Source organism: Pristis pectinata, chromosome 8 (genome assembly GCF_009764475.1).
Source record: "Pristis pectinata isolate sPriPec2 chromosome 8, sPriPec2.1.pri, whole genome shotgun sequence".
In the NCBI taxonomy this organism is placed as follows: Eukaryota; Metazoa; Chordata; class Chondrichthyes; order Rhinopristiformes; family Pristidae; genus Pristis; species Pristis pectinata.
Window position 1 is genome coordinate 86,337,538 of NC_067412.1, and position 19,084 is coordinate 86,356,621.

The window sequence follows — 19,084 nt, forward strand, 5'->3', positions numbered from 1 at the left end:
GCAGTTACAGAGTGAAAATACAAACAAAAGAATGTTGAAAGTTGGGAAATGCATGACAGTAAGATGTCCTAGCAGATTAGATTGTTCTAATGGTAAGTGGAAAAATTGAGCCAATATCACAGACCGATGACTTCAACAGAAATGACCAATTCTGATACAGACAAAGAAAGCGAGTAGTTGAAGTTGGAGAATTTGATAACATCTAGAAGTTTGCAATACCCTGGATGGCAGTGAGTGTATTGCTGCTTCACTTGGAAGGACTGTTTAGATTCCTAGATGTTTGGAAGGGAAGGAGTAACAGGACAGGTGTTGCATCTGCTGCAGTTGCATGGGAAATTGCTATATGGGGAGTGGTTGGTGAGATCAGTAGAACAGATCAAGGAGTCACAAAGGGAATGTTTTTTTTCAAAATGCTGATAGGAGCAGTTCATCCTTTTCTCCTGTTCATCACCTCAAAAGGATTTCCAACAGATTTGTCAGATATGATTCCTGTGTCATAAATACAAGTGCTTTGTTATTTCTTCCTTAACAATGGAGTCCAACATTTTCCCTTTCAGTCATGTTGATCTGATTGGCCTATAGTTCCCTACTTCCCCACTCCCTCTGTTCTTCAATAGTGTGACTACTCTCTTTCTGTTTATTGTTTAACTTTGAAATCAGCTTTGTATGCTGCTATTTTCTGTGCTGTCTGCCAAATGTCTCATCTAAACATCCTGATGATTTTTTTTTAATGTGTTTGTCCCCTACATTCAAGAACCTCACATAAATGTTTTATACAACATATTGAGATTTTGTCCAGTACATTAAAGATTCTTGCTCTTCTTGATCTCCTTTTTGTTCATTTTTTTTCATTTGGATAATCATCTTCAGCCATGTATATCTGAACTCTCTGATGCTGTGCTTGATAAGGGTACTTTCTCCAGTGAAGGGGAAATGCAAATCACATATGGGCTGTTCACTTATAACCCTTGCACCTTTTCCTTTCTCAAATCAGAAAAATCAAGAAAGATTTCTTTATTAGTCACATGTACATTGAAACACACAGTGAAATGCATCTTTTGCGTAGATCTTGTTCTGGGGGCAGTCCGCAAGTGTCACCATAAAGTCTGTTTTGTTAATTTTGTGAAACCTGTTTTTCTTTTCACAGCGCAAAGATTACACTGCACTTACAAAATTCTTGCCTCCAAAATATGAATATGTTCTTGCTGTGAGAATGATGCCCATTCAGTGCAAACTTTATCAGTACTACCTTGACCATTTTACAGGTATGTGACACAACTTTTTAAACATTTGCAATTTTGATTCTTATAGCAACTACCTCTAATGGTTTCATTCAGTGAACATAAAACAGTACAGCACAGGAACAAGCACATCACCCCACAATGTCTGTGCTGAACATGATGTCGAATAAACTAATTCTCTTCTGCCTGCACAAGATCCATATCTTTGCATCCCTGCATATTCATGTGTCTAACTAACAGCCTCTTAAACACCACCATCATATCTGCTTCCACCACTCCCTCTGACAGCCCGTTCCAGGCACCTACCACTCGGGTGGGTGTGGGGGGGAACAAGTGGTTAACTTTGAAAGAATAGGAGCTATGCAGTATCTGATCACTTTTGCATGTTACACAAGATTTGTTTAATAACAGGAATCGTGCCTATTTGTAAAATGAGTGAGCTGCCTTTCCCAGGAAGAACAATGCTATTCAATAACTTGTGTATTTTCAGAATCACAGAGGAATTGTACTGTAATGTGTGGTGAGCTGGAGTTGGGTCTTCCTGCTGTCTAGACATTGTGGAGAGAGTAGTGGAATGTGGCTGTAGATCCAAGAGTAATTCTGTAGATCCAAATGTTTCATTGAAATGTTGGCATTTTTAAAAAAACAAAAATTATAGGTGATTTTGCATGTATTCTGGGCAGACTGGGTGTGAGTGTGGTGGCTGCCCAGCAGAGTCGGTGTGAGACCCAATAAATTTTCATTGGCCCGCATCACAATTGTGATTGGTGAACTGCCAGTGAAATATGTTTCCCAACCCCATGAGTAACAGGCTGATTTTTGAGGCAGGATGGTGCAACTGCTTTTTAGTAGCCCACAGCAGAGCTTAAACGCAGGAGTACTTAGCATCTGATATAGAAAGAATGACAGATTCTACTGCAACATCTGCAAGGATTTCAGATTTGTTAAGGTGATAAACCCATAAACAACTGCCAGAAACTTCTTCTTAAAAACTTACTTCAGATTTAACATGGAGAGGAGGATTTTAAATCTCTATAAATGGGCTGCTTTATGATATTTTGAGCCTTTGGGTTAGTGATAGAAGCAGGAACAAGTAATAGACGAGAGCAAAAACAAAGGTAGTTTCATTGTCCATTTGACTTCATTTGTTGTTTTGCATGAGGCTCGTACCTGGTTTAGTCAAGAATACTGGTCACTGGAATTGTCCACAGTGTGAATGAAGGAGCGAATGAAGGAGTTGGGGGACGTTGGAAACACATGTACAAACAATGAAACAAGTCTGCAATAGGTTGGAAGAGATGGTGTTCAGAGAGCTGCAATACTAAGGAGTGGATAACTATTGATATTGGTTTATTATTGTCACTTGTACCGAGGTACAGTGAATAGCTTGTCTTACAAACAGATCATACAAGTCAATTCATTACACAGTGCAGTTACATTGAGTTAGTATTGCACTGCAAGTAGGGCATGTATACGTTTAGCTGGAAAATTGGGCAAGTTAAACAGTGGCATTAAATGAATTTTTAATTTCAGAATAATGCTGCAGTATTCAAGATGCAAGAAAATGAAGGTGTTTAGTATTACAGAGTACTTTTGGAGAATTTGTTTACTATGCAGTGTCAGTATGAATGGGATAAGTTACACTATTTTGAAGTTAAATTTGAGGCTCCTGCAGTGTGGTGCTGACTCTGTTATCAAAATTTTGCCAAGTTGGTAGATATCTATCAATAATTTTGTTACGGTCTGTTTGTGATAAATGGATTTTAAAACTCAATTGATTAGCCAAAAGCTTATTGTGCAATCAGTGAACACTTTGAATCTGAGGCCACAATTACCTAATCAGCATAACTTGTGCAACATTTCACAAAGCTCTTTGAGGACAGTAACTTCTGAGCAAGATCTACTTAGTAATCTTTAAGAACTACAATGGAGCATTCATCTTGTGGCTTTTACTTAAATGATGTTTCATAACTAAAGTTGAACTTCATTTTCATTCAAGTTTGCTATGATATCATTGTGCATTTTAATGGCATACAGAGGCTTAACTATGGTGAATTTGAACCAGATGTCTGGTTTATACTGTGAAACAAGGTCATTTTGCCCAACTAGCTTGCTTAAGAGTATGGTGTGATTTATTGAAAACTGACTCAGCTTTTGGATTTTATTCTTTTTTATAGTCATTCCAACTATTTTTGTTCTGCTATTAAATAGTTACCTTAATAAAATATATTGTTTATACCAAACCAGCAACATAATGCATGGGAATTTCGGGCACACTCAGGGTTTCAATAAAAATTGTGGTCTGGTGTGTTGGGTGAGACTGTATTGTACCAGTGCCCTCCAATGCTTGTACTGCTGATTTTTGTGATCATTAAGGACATCTGTTATACAATGATTGCACTTGGGTCTTGCCTCACAGCTGCTGTAGATTTAGTGCTTGCCATACATCTGTGAGTGGTGCTTAGGGGTTCCTTCACTGACTATCTACATTTAAATAAAGCCATATTTATTTGTATTTTCCTGGGCTCAACATTTCCTAATGTTCTTCCAATCCTCCAAGGATGTAACTGCATTTTTTTAAGCTTGGGTTTTTATTCATGAGGTTGGGACAGAGTGTGAAAGACTTGTAAGGGCCAAATGAAGGCTTCAATTCTTAAAGGCTGTGTGAGATTTTCCAACTAAAAGGGTCTTGGTTTCGTACCCTGTGCTTTGTTTTTAAAGAGTAGACACGAGTCTTATTCAAAAAAAGACAAGTTGACCAGTGGACTTTGTCTGCTGTTAAACCTGTACTTGCACAAAGTGCTGGCAGCCTATGTATTTCAGAATGGGAGTTCACTATTCAACCTTTCGTGGACTACCAGTGGTAGCTGTTGGATTTGGTTCCTATTTAATCTTGTTTCTGTGTTCTTTGACTCCTACCTTGTATTCATTTTTATATATACTCAGCAAATTTGCTTTCAACTTATTTTAGGATTTGTCTCAAAAACCACTTGTGGTAAAGTATGCCATGTTCAAGTACTCCTGTGTGAACTGACTTCATGTTTCTCTATCTCTTTTGTTGCTAATCTTAAATAAGTGCTCATTTAGTATTCACTCATTAGGTACTGGAAGGTACCTTCATTACTTATTCAAAATCTCAACATGAAACCCATCAATGTACTTCCGTCATCCTCTCTAGCATTACTTTCTCTGCAGCATGTTTTTGAGCATTTAATGGTTAGATCTCTAATTCTGGAATCATTTCTAATCAAATAACCTAAAGCAACAAACAATTTGCTGAAGAAGTTCAGCAGGTCAGGCAGCATCTGTGGGGAGGGGTGAGGAATTGTCAACATTTCGGGTTAGAGAGGGAAGACAGCCGGCATAAAGAAAGGGAATGGTGAGACAGGCCAGTAGATTGATGGGTGAAGGATGACCATCCTCTCCACACAGTCCTGATGCAGGGTTTCGACCCAAAATGTCTCCACCACCCCACCCACCCACAGATGATGCTCGACCCATTGAGTTCCTCCAGCAGATCTTGTGGCTGCAGATTCCAGCGTCTGCAGTCTCTTGTGTCTCCAAATATCATTAACGTTCTTTGCTAGCTCTATCTTTACTATATTAGGCTACCCAGAAATGGATGACTACAATTTGTACAGTTTAACTACAGTAAAACACCGATAGTTCGGCACCCTTGCGACTTTGGTAGTGCTGGACTAGCAGATTTTTTGGGACTATTGAATGTTACATCTACTAATACTCACTTTTATTTCACTTGCATATTTCTCAGTAGTATAATTTTCTTATGAACCCAACGAGTTTAAAGGGAGTGGGAAAAATACAAGCCCTCAGCACTCCAGCTCCAAAGGCAAACCTACCCATTTCCTGGCCCCTGGGGTTCCAGAATCCAACCCTGACTCTGGCCACACACCTGTCCACAGTCCAGACTCTAGCCCTGGCTGCACTCAAATAATGGTACTTAAATAACTGAACGATCCTGGGTAGTTGGAATGCCTAGTATGGTTTAAGCAGTACCTCTGTAATTGTTGTGACAAATGTTAATGCCATTCATTCATTGTGGGTGGCTGTTGGGCTTAAAGGGAGCTATGTAACTGTTTCTGATGGTGCCTCATCAGTGGCCTAACTAGTGTTTTAAAATACAATGTTATAGCTTTGATTCTGTATTCAGGGGATCTAGATATAAAAATCAGAATCCTGTTTATCTTTAAGGCTTTGCCTTGAATAGATCCAGTTTCAAAGACTTTTATTTCTGCATCTCCCAGATTTCTGTCCCTTTGTGTTTAGTAAATCTTGCTGTTTAGTAAATACTTAATCGCACTTAATATTTTCTCTGGTTTATTCTAAATACATTCCTGCTCATTTTCTGGAATTTCCGACATTCTTCCTCAGTTTTACATTTTCATTGCTTGCTTTGATAGCATCAGAATACTTGAGTGTCCCATCTTGGGTACCCATGTTCAGATAACTTGTACAAAAGAAAATGAGAAGTCATACCTGGGGCACACTTCTATCTTACATTCTGCCATTATGAAAAACTTAAGCTATTTTTTGCCTTTATAATAACTCCCATATATGTGGCACTTTAATGCTTTCTGAAATTCTTTGCATTGCATAGAATCATTGCTTGCATTGCAGTAGGGACTTAATTAGTCCATTGTGTCTGTGACAGCTCTTCGAATGAGTTTTGGAGTTCCGTAAAACACCCCAGCTTTATAACCTAATCGTAACACTATAAATTTTTTTCTACCACTCCACACTAATTTCTATTGAATTATTATGAACAGTAGAACAAAGCCATTAGGAGCAGGAATATGCAACTCCACCCCTTGAGTTTGTTGGCCATTTAATGAGATCAAGGCTACTATGATTGTAACATCAACTCTGCATTCCTCTCCCCTCACTTATTAGGTAGCTATCTACCTTTGCCCTAAACAAAAATTCAAAGATTCTGCTTCAACTGTCTTTTGGCTGTTGTAAGCCTTTAGAAGAGAATAAATTTCACCTTGTTTGTCTTAAATGGGTGCCCCCTTATTTTTAAACATTGACTGCTAGTTCTAGACTCTGACACAAGAGGAAAGGTGCTTTCCACAGCCTTTATTTCAAAAACCCCTCAGGATCTTTAATGCTTCAGTCATATTCCCCCTTTACCTTCTAATCTCCGGTGAATAGTAGCCTGTTCCTTGTAACACAGACTGCCCATTCCAGCTATTGGCTTCCAGCACATTAACATTATTTCCTAAATAAGGGGACAAATTTTGTGTACACAACTTCATACGTTGCCTCACCAACTCCCAATATAATTGGAGTATAGCCTACCCCTCATTTTCTAATTCGTTCCTTGGCAATAAATGATAACATTACTAACCTTTCATGAATCATTCACAAGGACACCTAGACCTCTCTGCCTCCAAACTCTGCAAGCTTTGTAATATTCTTTTCCATTTTAGCAGGACAAATAATTAATCTTCTCACATTACACTCCATTTCCCAAATTTTGCCTGTCCAGTCTATCCTTAGTCATTCTTTCCAAGCAAGCAAAAATGACCATCTGCGCTTATGATTTTTTTTTTAAGAAAAGTAACTTCAAAGAATCCCAATGAAAATTAAAAGTAATGTCAAGCCAAAAGATTGAGGGATCACTAGAATCTTGTACAGAGGGGCAGTTTTGGAGGGGAGTGGTGGAAATAGAGAAGAAACTCACCTGTATATCTAGATGAAGATGATATTGCTCTTGGTACATAACAATGAAAGAACAAACTTGATATGCCTTTCACTACCTTGGAATGTCCCAAAGTGCCTTGTGTTCAACTTTTTTGTAAGGTTTAGTCACTGTTGTAGAAAATACGACAGTTAATTTGTCCATGGTAGTGTACAGTCAATGTGATGAACATATAATCTATTTTATTGAGGTTGGTATAACAATATGTGTATTAAGTCAGACAGTAGGGAGAGAGAAGGGAAATTTGAATGCAATTGATGGTAAAAAATTAGAGAGTTTGTAGTGGGAATGTTCACCTTTTCTCATTGTTTGATGGAGGAAATTGCAATTTGTTCATGGATGAACATTGAACAAGAATTCTGATAACATAAGAGAAATGGAGGGACTGATGCATGTTAGGAAGGTACTTTTGGATGTCATTTACATGCATTTGGGAGCTGACTTCATATTTGCGTGATACTACCAAGGGCAGCATGTAAGTGGGTGGCTGCAATTAGATGTCTGAAGAAATGGCGTGAGGGCAGTTGTTTATTGATAATTTTGGACTAAATAGTATATCAATTTCAAATAAATACTGATGTTATCTTCGAAGTTTTCTTGGGAATGTAAATTGAGTTGGCACTTTTTCTAAAACAAAAGCCTGTTACATAACTGAATATTTAAACATGATTACATAATGATTTTAAAAAAACTCATCATCATTTGGCAGGTTAATATATGCACAGAAAGATTTCTTTAGTTGGTGCAGTGGAAATTAGATATAACTACTTTTTAGTCTTTTTGTTTAGAAGTGTGGAAAAATGTTAATCTTTTAAAATTACAAATTTTGCTTTCAGGTGTAGGAACTAGTAATGAGGGTGGAAGGGGTAAAACTGGAACCAGACTCTTTCAAGATTTTCAGATGTTGAGTAGGATATGGACCCATCCTTGGTGTCTGCAGTTGGACTACATCAGTAAAGAGAACAAGGTAGAGTAAATGAATACAGTGAATTCTGTTGATTTTCATTTGTAACGTTTTCCAATGAAGTTAAAAAATTATTGCAGTATACGGTAATAAGTTGATTATTGCATATTTTAAATAGCCAAGTACAATCTCCTCTGACGCCCGTTTGATAAGATTAAATCTTGTTGCAACATGTAACATAGCTTCAAATTTGTCATATTTAGAGCTGTTTGAAAAAGAAATATATGTAAAATTAATGTGTTTGCTGTCATTCAAGGTTGAGTTTGGAAGCTTGCAGTAATGCCAGTGAGTTATGTGGCAGAATGATTTCATCATCCTGCCCTGAGTTTTTAACCAGAATACACCAATTTCCATTATGGTTTGCAATGGTGATAAGAGCAGTAATTTAACCACTGCATAATCCAGAGGCCTGGACTAACAATCCAGAGACAGAATTCAAGTCCCACCATGACTGCTATGAAATTCAAGTTCAGTTAATTTGAAATTTTAAACAAAAATGTCATTACCATTTTTTTAAGTAGTGAAAGATTTGGAAAAGTTGATTTTCAAAAGGACCTACGTATCCTTGTGCAAAATTTGCTGAAAGCTGTTGTGCATGTGCAAATGGTATGTTGATCTTTATTGCTAAGAGGATTTGAAGACCATTCTTACTATCGTTATAAAGGGCTTTGGTGAAACCAACCCTGGAGTATTCTGTAGTGTTTTATTCTCCTGATGTAAAGGAGGGTGTGCTAGTGTAGTGGGAGTGCACTGAATATACACCAGTCTTGTTTCTGTGATGGCAAGTCTGTCACATCAGAAAGAATTCATTTGACCAGACCTATGTTCTCTTGACTTTAGAGGAATGAGGGGTATCCTTAAGGAGAAGTACACATTTACTTAGAGGACTTAAGAGGGTAGATGCAGGGAGGATGTTTCTTGCTAAGGAGTCTTAATACCTACATCACAGAGTGCTGGACAATGGCCTTCTGCAACAAGAGTCTAATAACTTACCCTTGACACTCAGTGGCATTGCCAAATTGCCCACCATAAACATGGGGATGGCATTATTGAACAAATTCAACTGGCCCAGCTACATAAATGCTGCGACTACAAGAGAAGGCCAGTAGTTGGGCATGCTGTGGCAAATGACTCCCACTGATCTCCCAAAGCCTTTCCACCATCTGTAAAGCATCTGTGAGGACCACGACAGAATTCTTTCCATTTGCCTGGATGAGTGCAATCCAGACAACATTCAAGAATCTTGGTGTCATTGAAAGTAGCCAAAGTAACCAGTTTGATTGGCACCTCGTTCGCCACCTGAAACGTTCATTCCCATTGCACAGAGGCTGCAGTTTGTAGCATTTGCATAATGCACAGCAGATATTCACCTGGGTTATCTGACAGCACTTCCCAAACCTGCAAACTCTAGTGCCAACTAAGGACCAGTGTTTTAAGCACATGAGAGCACCACTGTCTGCATCCTTCGTCCAAGTTGCACACCATTGCTGTACCTTTATTGATGTTGGCTCTAAATTCTGGAACTCCTTCCTTTGCACCATATTGGGATGATATCAGTACCACCTTTAGCAATTAGCATCAGCAATAAATCCAAGCCTTGCCAGTGACATCAACATCCTGAAAAATTAATACATTTGTTTAAGTTTTTTGAGATTGGTGTAGTCAATATGTAAAAGGAGTTTCAATTTTGTAGAATTAAACTAAAACCTTTCCAAGACATTTTAAATATTAAAAGTTTTAAAGCTGCCTACACTTATCAAGTGAATACTTCTATATTATTTGCATCATTTTCATTTTTTAAAAAAAATCAGGTTATTCAAAGTTGATAGACTAGTCATCCAGTAGAACATCCTTGCTTTTTCTGTAACTGTTTTAAATTGCACTTTAAATATATTTGTAAATATTTTTATCAAAAAAATAAATTCCTTTCTAAGTAGCTACAGTAGTATTTGGAAGATATTTATTGATGGAGAAAACTGAGTGCAAAATATCTTCTGAAAACTTGCACAACTTTGGTACTTTGCTGCATTTGCCAATCTGTGAGCAACTGTGGCAAGAAATGTGATTTGATGATTGAGAAGTTTAACATGTTTAAAAATGGAAAAAAGACAAATAGAGTAATGATCATGTAAGCAGAAATCTGAATGTGGAGTGTGGGGTCAAAAGAGTGCCCTCTCCAAATCAAAAATAACATGTAATCTAACTTGATGGGAAGGAAAACACCTTTTCCCATGTCCATTCAGAATTGGGGTTGCTGTGATACTTGGTAATAGTTGGGTTAGTCACAGTTAAACCTGATCTTGTCCCACCTGATGGCTATGCCAGTGTTCTTCGAGCTGCAGTCACTATTACTGTTCAGAAAGCGGAATCTGAACTGAATATTTTTTTTAGAAGAATTAATTTTGTATATGAAAGCAGAACTCCTGAATAAGAATATTTGCATTAACTTTTTAAAAAAGTCTTTAAATTTGGAGAGGAATTCTATGTTAAAACTATTAGTTATGTTTTCATGGCCTTTGATGACTTTTTAGCTGATCGATGCATTAGCACAAAGTGGAGGTGGCAGTCAATCTCTAATTTGGATCTGAGTGTCAAGTTGGAATTTTGTTGAATTTCGGCTTGAATGTTAAACAGACCATATCTAAATGTTTAATGCAGCAAGATTATATGAAGTTTTTATTTGGAATTACAGGCTTCAGATATAGCATTTTTAATTTGCCATATTTGCCACCAGGTGTATTTACATTGCATGGGAAATGGGGTTCTTCAGATTCATGCATTGCACTGTATCTTTGTCATTTATAATCTACATGTGTTCACAGTAGTATTATTTTAATTATAATGGTTCCTATGCTAAAAAAGTGAAATACATTTTCTAGAGCTTTTCAAACAACTTTTGATTGCTTTGTCAACTTACCGTTAAGAACTGAATGTATTCAGCTTTTTTCATTTATTTTCTACCATTTGAATATCACTGACAGGTCCAGCATTTATTGCCCATTCCTAATTGCCTGTGGGGATGGTGATAAGCTGCTACCTTGAACTGCTGTAATCTTTTTGGTTGAAGGTACACCCACTGTGTTGTTGGGTAGGGTGTTCTAGGGTATAGAACAGTAACAAAGGAGTTCTGAAGAAAAAGTTGTGTGATGGAGTATAAACTATTGCTCATTGTTTTCAGTAACATTAAATATAATTTTCTTAAAAGTTAAAGGTGAATAATCAATCTCCTATTTATTCAGGGATATTTTGATGAGGACAGTATGGATGAATTCATTGCATCGGATTCAGATGAGACTTCAATGAGTCTTTCCTCAGAAGATGAGAAAAGGTTGTTTTTGCTTACCTATTTGCTTACAAAGGACATCTTGAATTATGTATGCAAATTCTTTTGATTGCACTGAATACACAATCGTATTGCACTTTCATAACATTTCAGTTCAATGTGACTGCAACTTTGCCAGTTCTTGACAAATTAAACCTGGTTATTTTGTTCATAATGCAGAATGGTGAAAATTTTAATAGTTCATATGTATTATGAGCATGCTTATCAGATGGTCTGTAATCTTTAAAGTGTGATTGAATGCCGAAAGCACTGATTTTAAACTATTTCTGGATTGGAGGTAGAGAAGAGCAAAACTACTTGGATAGTAGTGAACAATATTCTTATGGCAACAAGAACAGTACAAGTTAAATAGTAATTTTAGTACAGGAAAGGCCTGTTTGGGCCACCGACTGTGCTGTTGTTTGCTTCACATAAGTTTCTTGCCACTGCTATATCTAACTTTAACTGCATACCTTTCAATTCCTTTCTTAATTGTGTACTTGCCTAGATTTCCTTTAAAGGATTTGTGCTATTAACTTAATTTGCAGTAGCAAGTTCCACATTCTGAACACTCTGAATAAACACATTGTTTCTGAATTTTCTTGGATTGGTATTTTTAGTGATCAACTTTTGTGTCCTAATTTTGGTGTTGCACAAATGGAAATAGTTTCCTTATTAGTTCCCAATCTGACCCACTCATGTCTTTTGGAGAAGTAAATCTTAGTCTTAAGTCTTTTCTGATATTATAATGCTTCAGTCCCCTTAAATCATCTTTTTGATCATCAATATCAATTTTCATCAGTCACTTAAGTCTTTGATTGATGGAAATGAATGTGGTCAAGACATTGTGTCAAAGGTGAGGTTCTGAAGCTGATAGGTTGGAGAGAAACAATCAGAGAAATAATGGCTTGATTATTGTTTATAACACCTTCAAATTAACTTTGGGATTATTCAGATATTGTATTTTTTTTTTGTCCATTTTAAGCAGAGGCGAGAAATTGGGCAGCTAGTGATAATGTGACACTAGTCTCTGTCAAAATCTGATAATGCAGCTAGTAAAAGCACAGGTAGCCAATAGAAAGAGTGAGAAGTGCAAGATGCAGTATCTTCCATTGTTTGATGACTTAAAAGCTGGGTAACTTAAGTTTGCTTACTTAAATATAAACTTCTTCAAGGAAATCTGCATCCAAGAAATTTCAAACCTTAAGTAAGACAGTGCACATATGTGTAAAGTACGTGGATCTGGTGGCATATAAAGATTTAAACCCCTACATAAATAGCTATCTTGTCAATGCCACAGTAAATAAAAACCTCCCTTTGCATCTTCTGGTTTTTACAGCTGTTATTCTAAGTTGATATGGATAAAGTTGTGAATTTGTGGATCTTTAAACACTTGTAGTAATAGAACATAGAACACTGCAGCACAGTACAGGCCCTTCGGCCCACACTGTTGTGCCGACATTTTATCCTGCTCTAAGATCTATCTAACCCTTCCCTCCCACATAGCTCCTATTTTTCTATCACTCATGTGTCTATCTAAGAGTCTCATAAATGTCTCTAATGTATCTGGCCCCACAACTTCTGTCAGCATTGCGTTCCACGCACTCACCACTCTCTGTGTAAAAAAAAAACTTACCCCTGACATCCCCCTGATACCTTCCTCCAATCACCTTAAAATTATGTCTCCTCATGTTAGCCATTGTCACCCTGGGAAAAAGTCTCTGACTGTCCACTCGATCTATGCCTCTTATCATCTTGTATACCTCTATCAAGTCACCTCTCATCCTCCTCCTCTCCAAAGAGAAAAGCCCTAGCTCACTCAACCTATCCTCATAAGACATGCTCTCCAATCCAGGCAGCATCCTAGTAAATCTCCTCTGCACCCTCTCTAAAGCTTTCACATCCTTTCTATAATCTTGAGTCAAAAAAATGTACAATGAAACTTAACAGATCTATTTTATTTTGCTACTACTTGTAGTCTTTTTGAGAAATGTGTAATGATAATTGTATCAATTTGAGAAAGCCATGGTGGAGTTTTTAGATCCCTTTCATTTTGTGCAGTAGTAACTGAGTTTGTTGTGGAAAGAGTTTCCATTCAGTTAAATAAACTTCAGTCCAAAATGCAGTCACTATCTTTGAATTGTGAATAAATTGAAAGAAAATAAAGCAATCAGCATAATATTGCTGTCTCTGAGTGCACATTTCAATGATGGCTTTTACAGCTTGTGAGGGGAGGGAGCAAGCCATTTTTGTAGTGGCTAACAATATACTACAACATGCAAAAAAAATGCCTTCTGTGTAAAATGCTGAGTATTGAAAAATGAAAGCCATACTTGAAGTGATGAATTTCCTAAGGGAAGGCCTGTGTTTCAGATAAATGTTTTAGTTAATGTTTAAAACTAATCAAGTTTAGGATTAAAGCTTGCCAATGCTACACAAGTTTTTGAAAATAGTTGGGCAATTAACCACTTTGGAAACTTGTACCAGTTCTTGCAATAATACAGTGAGTTAGAGGACTTAACTGTTTTATGCAGTTTGAGATATTGTCAACAGTATTATTGGGAATATATTGCAGGATCTAACTAATACCATGAGAAATGCGTACTCATTACTTTTTCCACATAAAATTTAGTAAAAAGAAGAAAAAGCGTGGAAAGAAAAATGAAAGCAGCTCTAAGGAGAGTGGCAGTGACAATGACGTGGAGGTGATCAAGGTCTGGAATTCAAGATCACGTGGTGGAGGAGAAGGAAGTATGGAAGATAAATCTGTGGAATCTGTTGCTGGAAAAGCAGATGATGGTGAGAACATTATTTCGTAGTGTTAGTTTTATACTTAATGTTTGCATATTTCACATTATTAATATGGTGCTATACTTGTACTACAATGCATAAAATACTAATTTAGTGCATTTAGTTAAATTAAATTGATTTAATGTGGTATGCCTTTACAATTGCCATGGAGCTAACAATGGTATGGTCATTTTTGATGCAAATTTGGAACTAACAGGAGTTAGAACATTCTACTTGGTTGTAAAAATAATAATCCTGCTTCATTGTAGGTGGCATTGGGTGTTATATAATCCACTTTGTGTTCTATATATTGTCTACCATACTGTAAATATATTCCAAGTGATGTAAATTTTGGTGCTTGCAGCAAAGCCTTCCACTGGTTCCAATCCAGGTAGTCCTGCCGCTGACTGGTACAAAGAATTCATTACAGATGCTGACGCAGAAATAGTTCACCATTCTGGGAAAATGGCCATCTTGTTTGAAATTCTGTATATGTCAGAAGCAATTGGAGAAAAAGTGTAAGTTGACAGCACTTCGTTATAAACCCACAGTGTTTTATTGGTTTTGAGTGTGTTCGTCCTGAAGGTGGGATGACTTAATCTTTGTTTTAATTTCACTGCACTTCCCCAGCTCACATTGTCAGCTTCACACACCTTCCAAAACTTAGGGCCAAGATGAAATGATAAGATGTGGTGTACATGATAGTGAAAGATAAAATGCTAATTAACTGGAATAATCACAGTGCACTCTGGTTAGCAATTGGGAGTACTGTGGAATTTTGAAATGCATCTACTGAATTTAGTATTATCTAGTATGTGTGTTTGGAGGGGGGGTGTGGAGCTCAGTCGTGTTTATAATAGTTTGGTGTTTCTACTTGCAGTTGTGACTTTACTATTCATAGGAATTTGACCAGGAGTTTCCACTGTGCAGCAGAAACACATTCTTTTACCTGTCATGTATGGCTAGGCAATCCGAGGATTTGCCTGTAAATGTCAAAAAGATTAAAAGACAAGGAATTACACCTGTGTTGCACTATCTATAAGGACCAATGGTAATTTTGGGATGTGACTATTAGGATTTTTAACGTTTTCTTTTAATGTCCAGTTGTAATATTGAAAGAAAGGGTAAGATTCTGCACCTGAAGCTGAATCCACAAGAGTTGTAATGGCACAGAGACTCGATGGGTCAGATGGCCTCAATGTCATAAGAAAGTACGAGAAATAATGGAACGTTGCTGACTCCTGTTTTTTGCAGTGGCCATTTTGTTTGAACTATTGGACAGAGGATTTAGTTGACTGTTTTACCCCCTTATCTCCAATGATTATTTTGGGGTGATCTTGCATTCCATCTAGTGAGTCAATCAAATTGTTTCTTGCGTATGTTCCTAGGCAGTAGCAGAAGAAGTGAAGTATCAGATGGTCATGGGGCTGAAATCTGCAACTATTTGATTCAAAGGCATGCAATTCGCCAGTATTGCGAATGAAGTCAAGAATTATTTGGTCAGGTGTTTGCTTGAATGTTCTACCTCACTCCTTGTGGATTTATTGACATATGTTGGTTGATTTCTTTGTAAGACTACAGATATTTTACATACTGCCCTTCCTTGCGTTTTGAGATTTTAAATTAGTCAGGTAGCCTCCATCTTAAAAGCAAGTATGGGAATTTAGTTGCCGATGGTAATACAATATTTCTGTTATTAATTAGGCATGCTTTTCTCCTGAGTTTTCATTTGCAGTATTGGGGATTATTTAGTTGGGTAGTTTCTTTACAGTAAACTATACAGTAATGTAGAACAGGCTTTTATCTTTAATATTACTCAAAAATAATACCAATTATTCTGTGACTTCTCACCTCCGATCAATTCACTATCCTTGAAATTGAATATGTTAACCACTGCAAAAGAGAATGGAAAAATAATTGGTGTAAGTAACTAAAGTCAACATTTTTCATTTCAGACTTGTCTTCAGTCAGTCACTGATTTCATTGGATTTAATAGAAGATTTTCTGGAGATGGCAAATAGAGAAAAGTCAGAAGGCAAATCTGATATTTATAAAGGTAATTTTAAATGAACTTAAATTATTGTACAAATGCTATACATGTAATCCTCTAAGCTAACTTGTGTTTTGATCGCTGAATTATAGAAGATATCAGCCAGTTCTGAATGTTAGCAAAGATTATTTTAAATTAGTTGCAGATCATTGAAACTAATGTATGGATGAAGTACCTTTTGGTACTCCTTTAGGATTCATTGCGTTGAAATTAACCTCGTTGGTCGTCTAATATTCTATTTAGTGTGCATTTTGATTTATTTATCTCTTCTTGCTGTTTAGTTTACACACGTTTAAATACTTCGTAAGTGTTGACTTGAGAGTCTTTACCAACTTGGAGGAGGATGAAATGTTAAATCTACAACCAGCTTATCTTTAAATGAAGAGTGGTATTCTAAATGGGGATTGTTTATTTTCTAAGAGATGGGGATGGTGGCTGGAGAGAGATGAATTTTTACTGAGGTGAATAAAACTGAGAGGTCTAAATGGAATGAATAGGACAGATCCACCTCCCATACCAAAGTGGTCTATGATTAAGGGTCTTAGATTTAAGTTGAGGAAACTTGTTTTTACCCAAAGAGGACTGGGGAGCTTGGAACCTGCTGTTGCAATGATAGTTAAAGTGAAAAACCCTAGTCATCATGCTTATTAACAAAAGTACCTGGTTTAGCTTTTATTGCTGAATTTACAAGACTACAAGTAGAATTGAGAAGTAGGATTAGAGTGAATGGCTTTCTTTGCTTATCTAGTATTTGGCCTTTAAAGAAACAGGATTTCAGTAAAGGAGCAAGTATGTCTTGCTACAGTTACACAAGCCTTTGTTGAAACCACACCTGGAGTATTGTGTGAGTTGTGGTCTCTTTACCCAAGTATTTTCTTGCCATAGAGGAAGTGCAGCAAAGGTTCACCAGACTGATTCCTGGGATGTCAGGACTGCAGTATGAGCAGAGATTAAGTCGACTAGGTTTGTATTCACTAGAGCTTAGAAGAATGAGAGGGGATTTAATTGAATCTTACAAAATTTTGACAGGGCCAGACAGAGTGGATGTGGGAAGGATGTTTCCCCTGGCTGGGATGTCTAGAATGAGGGGTCAAGTCTCAGGTTACAGAGCAAAAGATGTAGGACTGAAATGAGGAAAAGATTCCTTCACTCATAATGGTGAACCTGTAGAATATGCTACCACAGAGCTGTTGATGTTATGTGCTAAATATTTTTAAGAAGTAGTTAGATAAATTTATAGATGAAAGGTGCATCGAGGTGTATGGGAAGAGAGTGGAAATGCAGTATTGGGACGGATGAGCAGCTGTGATCACATTGAAGAGCAGGGCAGACTCAAAGAGCCAAGTGGCCTACTCCTGTTTACTGTTTCCATATAATGTGGATGTGATGGGCTGAGTGGCTTTGTGCTGTAAATACCTGATTTGAAATGTTTACAATTAGGGTTAAGGTTAATTTATTCAATGTATTGGTTAGTTAACCAGTGCTTTATAGCCATAGGCTATATTATGCTAAACGTCTGGCATTAGGTTATTTTGCTTCACAACATAATTAATCTACAGCTGTTCTGCATTTCAGGCATTAGAACCTTGATTCCTGGAAGTATTACTTTGGGGATGTAATTTGTCTGGGATAGATTGTTCCTTATTAATACCATGCACATATGGGGAAATAATAGGGTTAATATTATAACATAAGGAGGTTAGATGTATTTTTCTTTTAAATTTGATTTTTATGCATAGGTAAAGATAAGAGGATAATTTGCTAAATTTGAAAAACTAGGCTGTATTTTCTGATTTAAATTATCAATGAAGAGTGGAACATTTAAAGCTACACTAATTAAAGACTACAATTTACAATACTATATTAGAAACAGTTTTAAGGTTTCAATGGAAGTCTGATTGTGAGGTGTAAAACAATAATAAGCCTAGAGCGTTATTTTCACTGGCTGCACCCAATATCATTAAGGGACTGTCACAAAGACAAATGGCTTATGTTTTGACTATCTTGGCCGAACATTACAATTTATGTGGATTATTTTGTGCTATATCAGTAACAGCAGAGAAGTAAAACAAACGTGGTCATTTTAGTGTTTTACTGGTGCTTTGCTGTAATGATTTGTTAGAAATGTTAGTAATGAAAGTTAATCTTTTTGAATATGATAATGCCTAAGCACATTTCCAGAGTTCTAAAAACTCTGGTAGCTAAATTAATGGGGAAACATGTCTGCGTAATGATATAGAAATGATGTAGCGCTGCCTGTGTAAAGTCACAGACCCGATTCTAATTGGTAGAGCTTCTCTGAGACGCATGGGAAACCTCTTAATTGACGTGTTGGGTGCAGCAAGATTTTGTGTAGCTAATTTCTTTTGTTTTTAAGTTTAAATACAAAGGCAGTGTCAACTGTTATTTGAACTTTCTACTTTGAATAAAACGTTAACACTAAGCATTTTTCCATTGAATGATATTGGGAGGTTGCCTTTAATATTGGCCATAATTGTAGCTTTTGGTCAACCTGTTGATTTTTTTTATATAACAAATATCATTGGAACCTTTCTCCCCAATGGTAACTTTTATTTGTTAAGATCATTGCCTATGAAGTGGAAACCCTGATTTTGTATATGGACTTGTATTTTAAAAAAAACTTGCATAATTCTGAAGGCAAGACATATGGAGAAAACTTTGATTACAGCAAAATTGTTGCTGCATCTAAATGCTTTTCAAGGGTTATTTTAAAGTGGTAGGTTCTATTAATGTTTGTTCAATTTTACAGAAAACAAATCGTGGGTCATGCAGTTTTCATTAACAGAAAATCTTTCTGTGAGAGGCTGAAAGTAAATAGAGGATTTCATCAACTAAGTCACAGCTAATAGTTTATTCTGTTACAGATTTTCTATTACAAGTTCTTCAAACATCTCTCTGTAAAGCAATGAGTTATTGTGCATGTTTAAAAACAATGTAACAAGATCTGTTTTAGAAATTGTACAGGGTATTGGAC

General features: G+C 36.6%; 1 protein-coding gene across 3 annotated transcripts in view; it reads left to right on the forward strand.

Annotated features, from left to right (window-relative positions):
• atrx (ATRX chromatin remodeler) overlaps positions 1-19,084 on the forward strand; it is a 153,395-nt gene that overhangs the window by 95,094 nt on the left and 39,217 nt on the right. For all 3 annotated transcript variants that reach the window (XM_052020767.1, XM_052020766.1, XM_052020765.1), the window contains exons 22-27: positions 1,148-1,265; positions 7,800-7,930; positions 11,167-11,255; positions 13,882-14,048; positions 14,404-14,557; positions 15,995-16,095. In XM_052020767.1, coding sequence (XP_051876727.1) covers positions 1,148-1,265; positions 7,800-7,930; positions 11,167-11,255; positions 13,882-14,048; positions 14,404-14,557; positions 15,995-16,095 — 760 coding nt within the window. The remainder of the gene's footprint in view (positions 1-1,147; positions 1,266-7,799; positions 7,931-11,166; positions 11,256-13,881; positions 14,049-14,403; positions 14,558-15,994; positions 16,096-19,084) is intronic.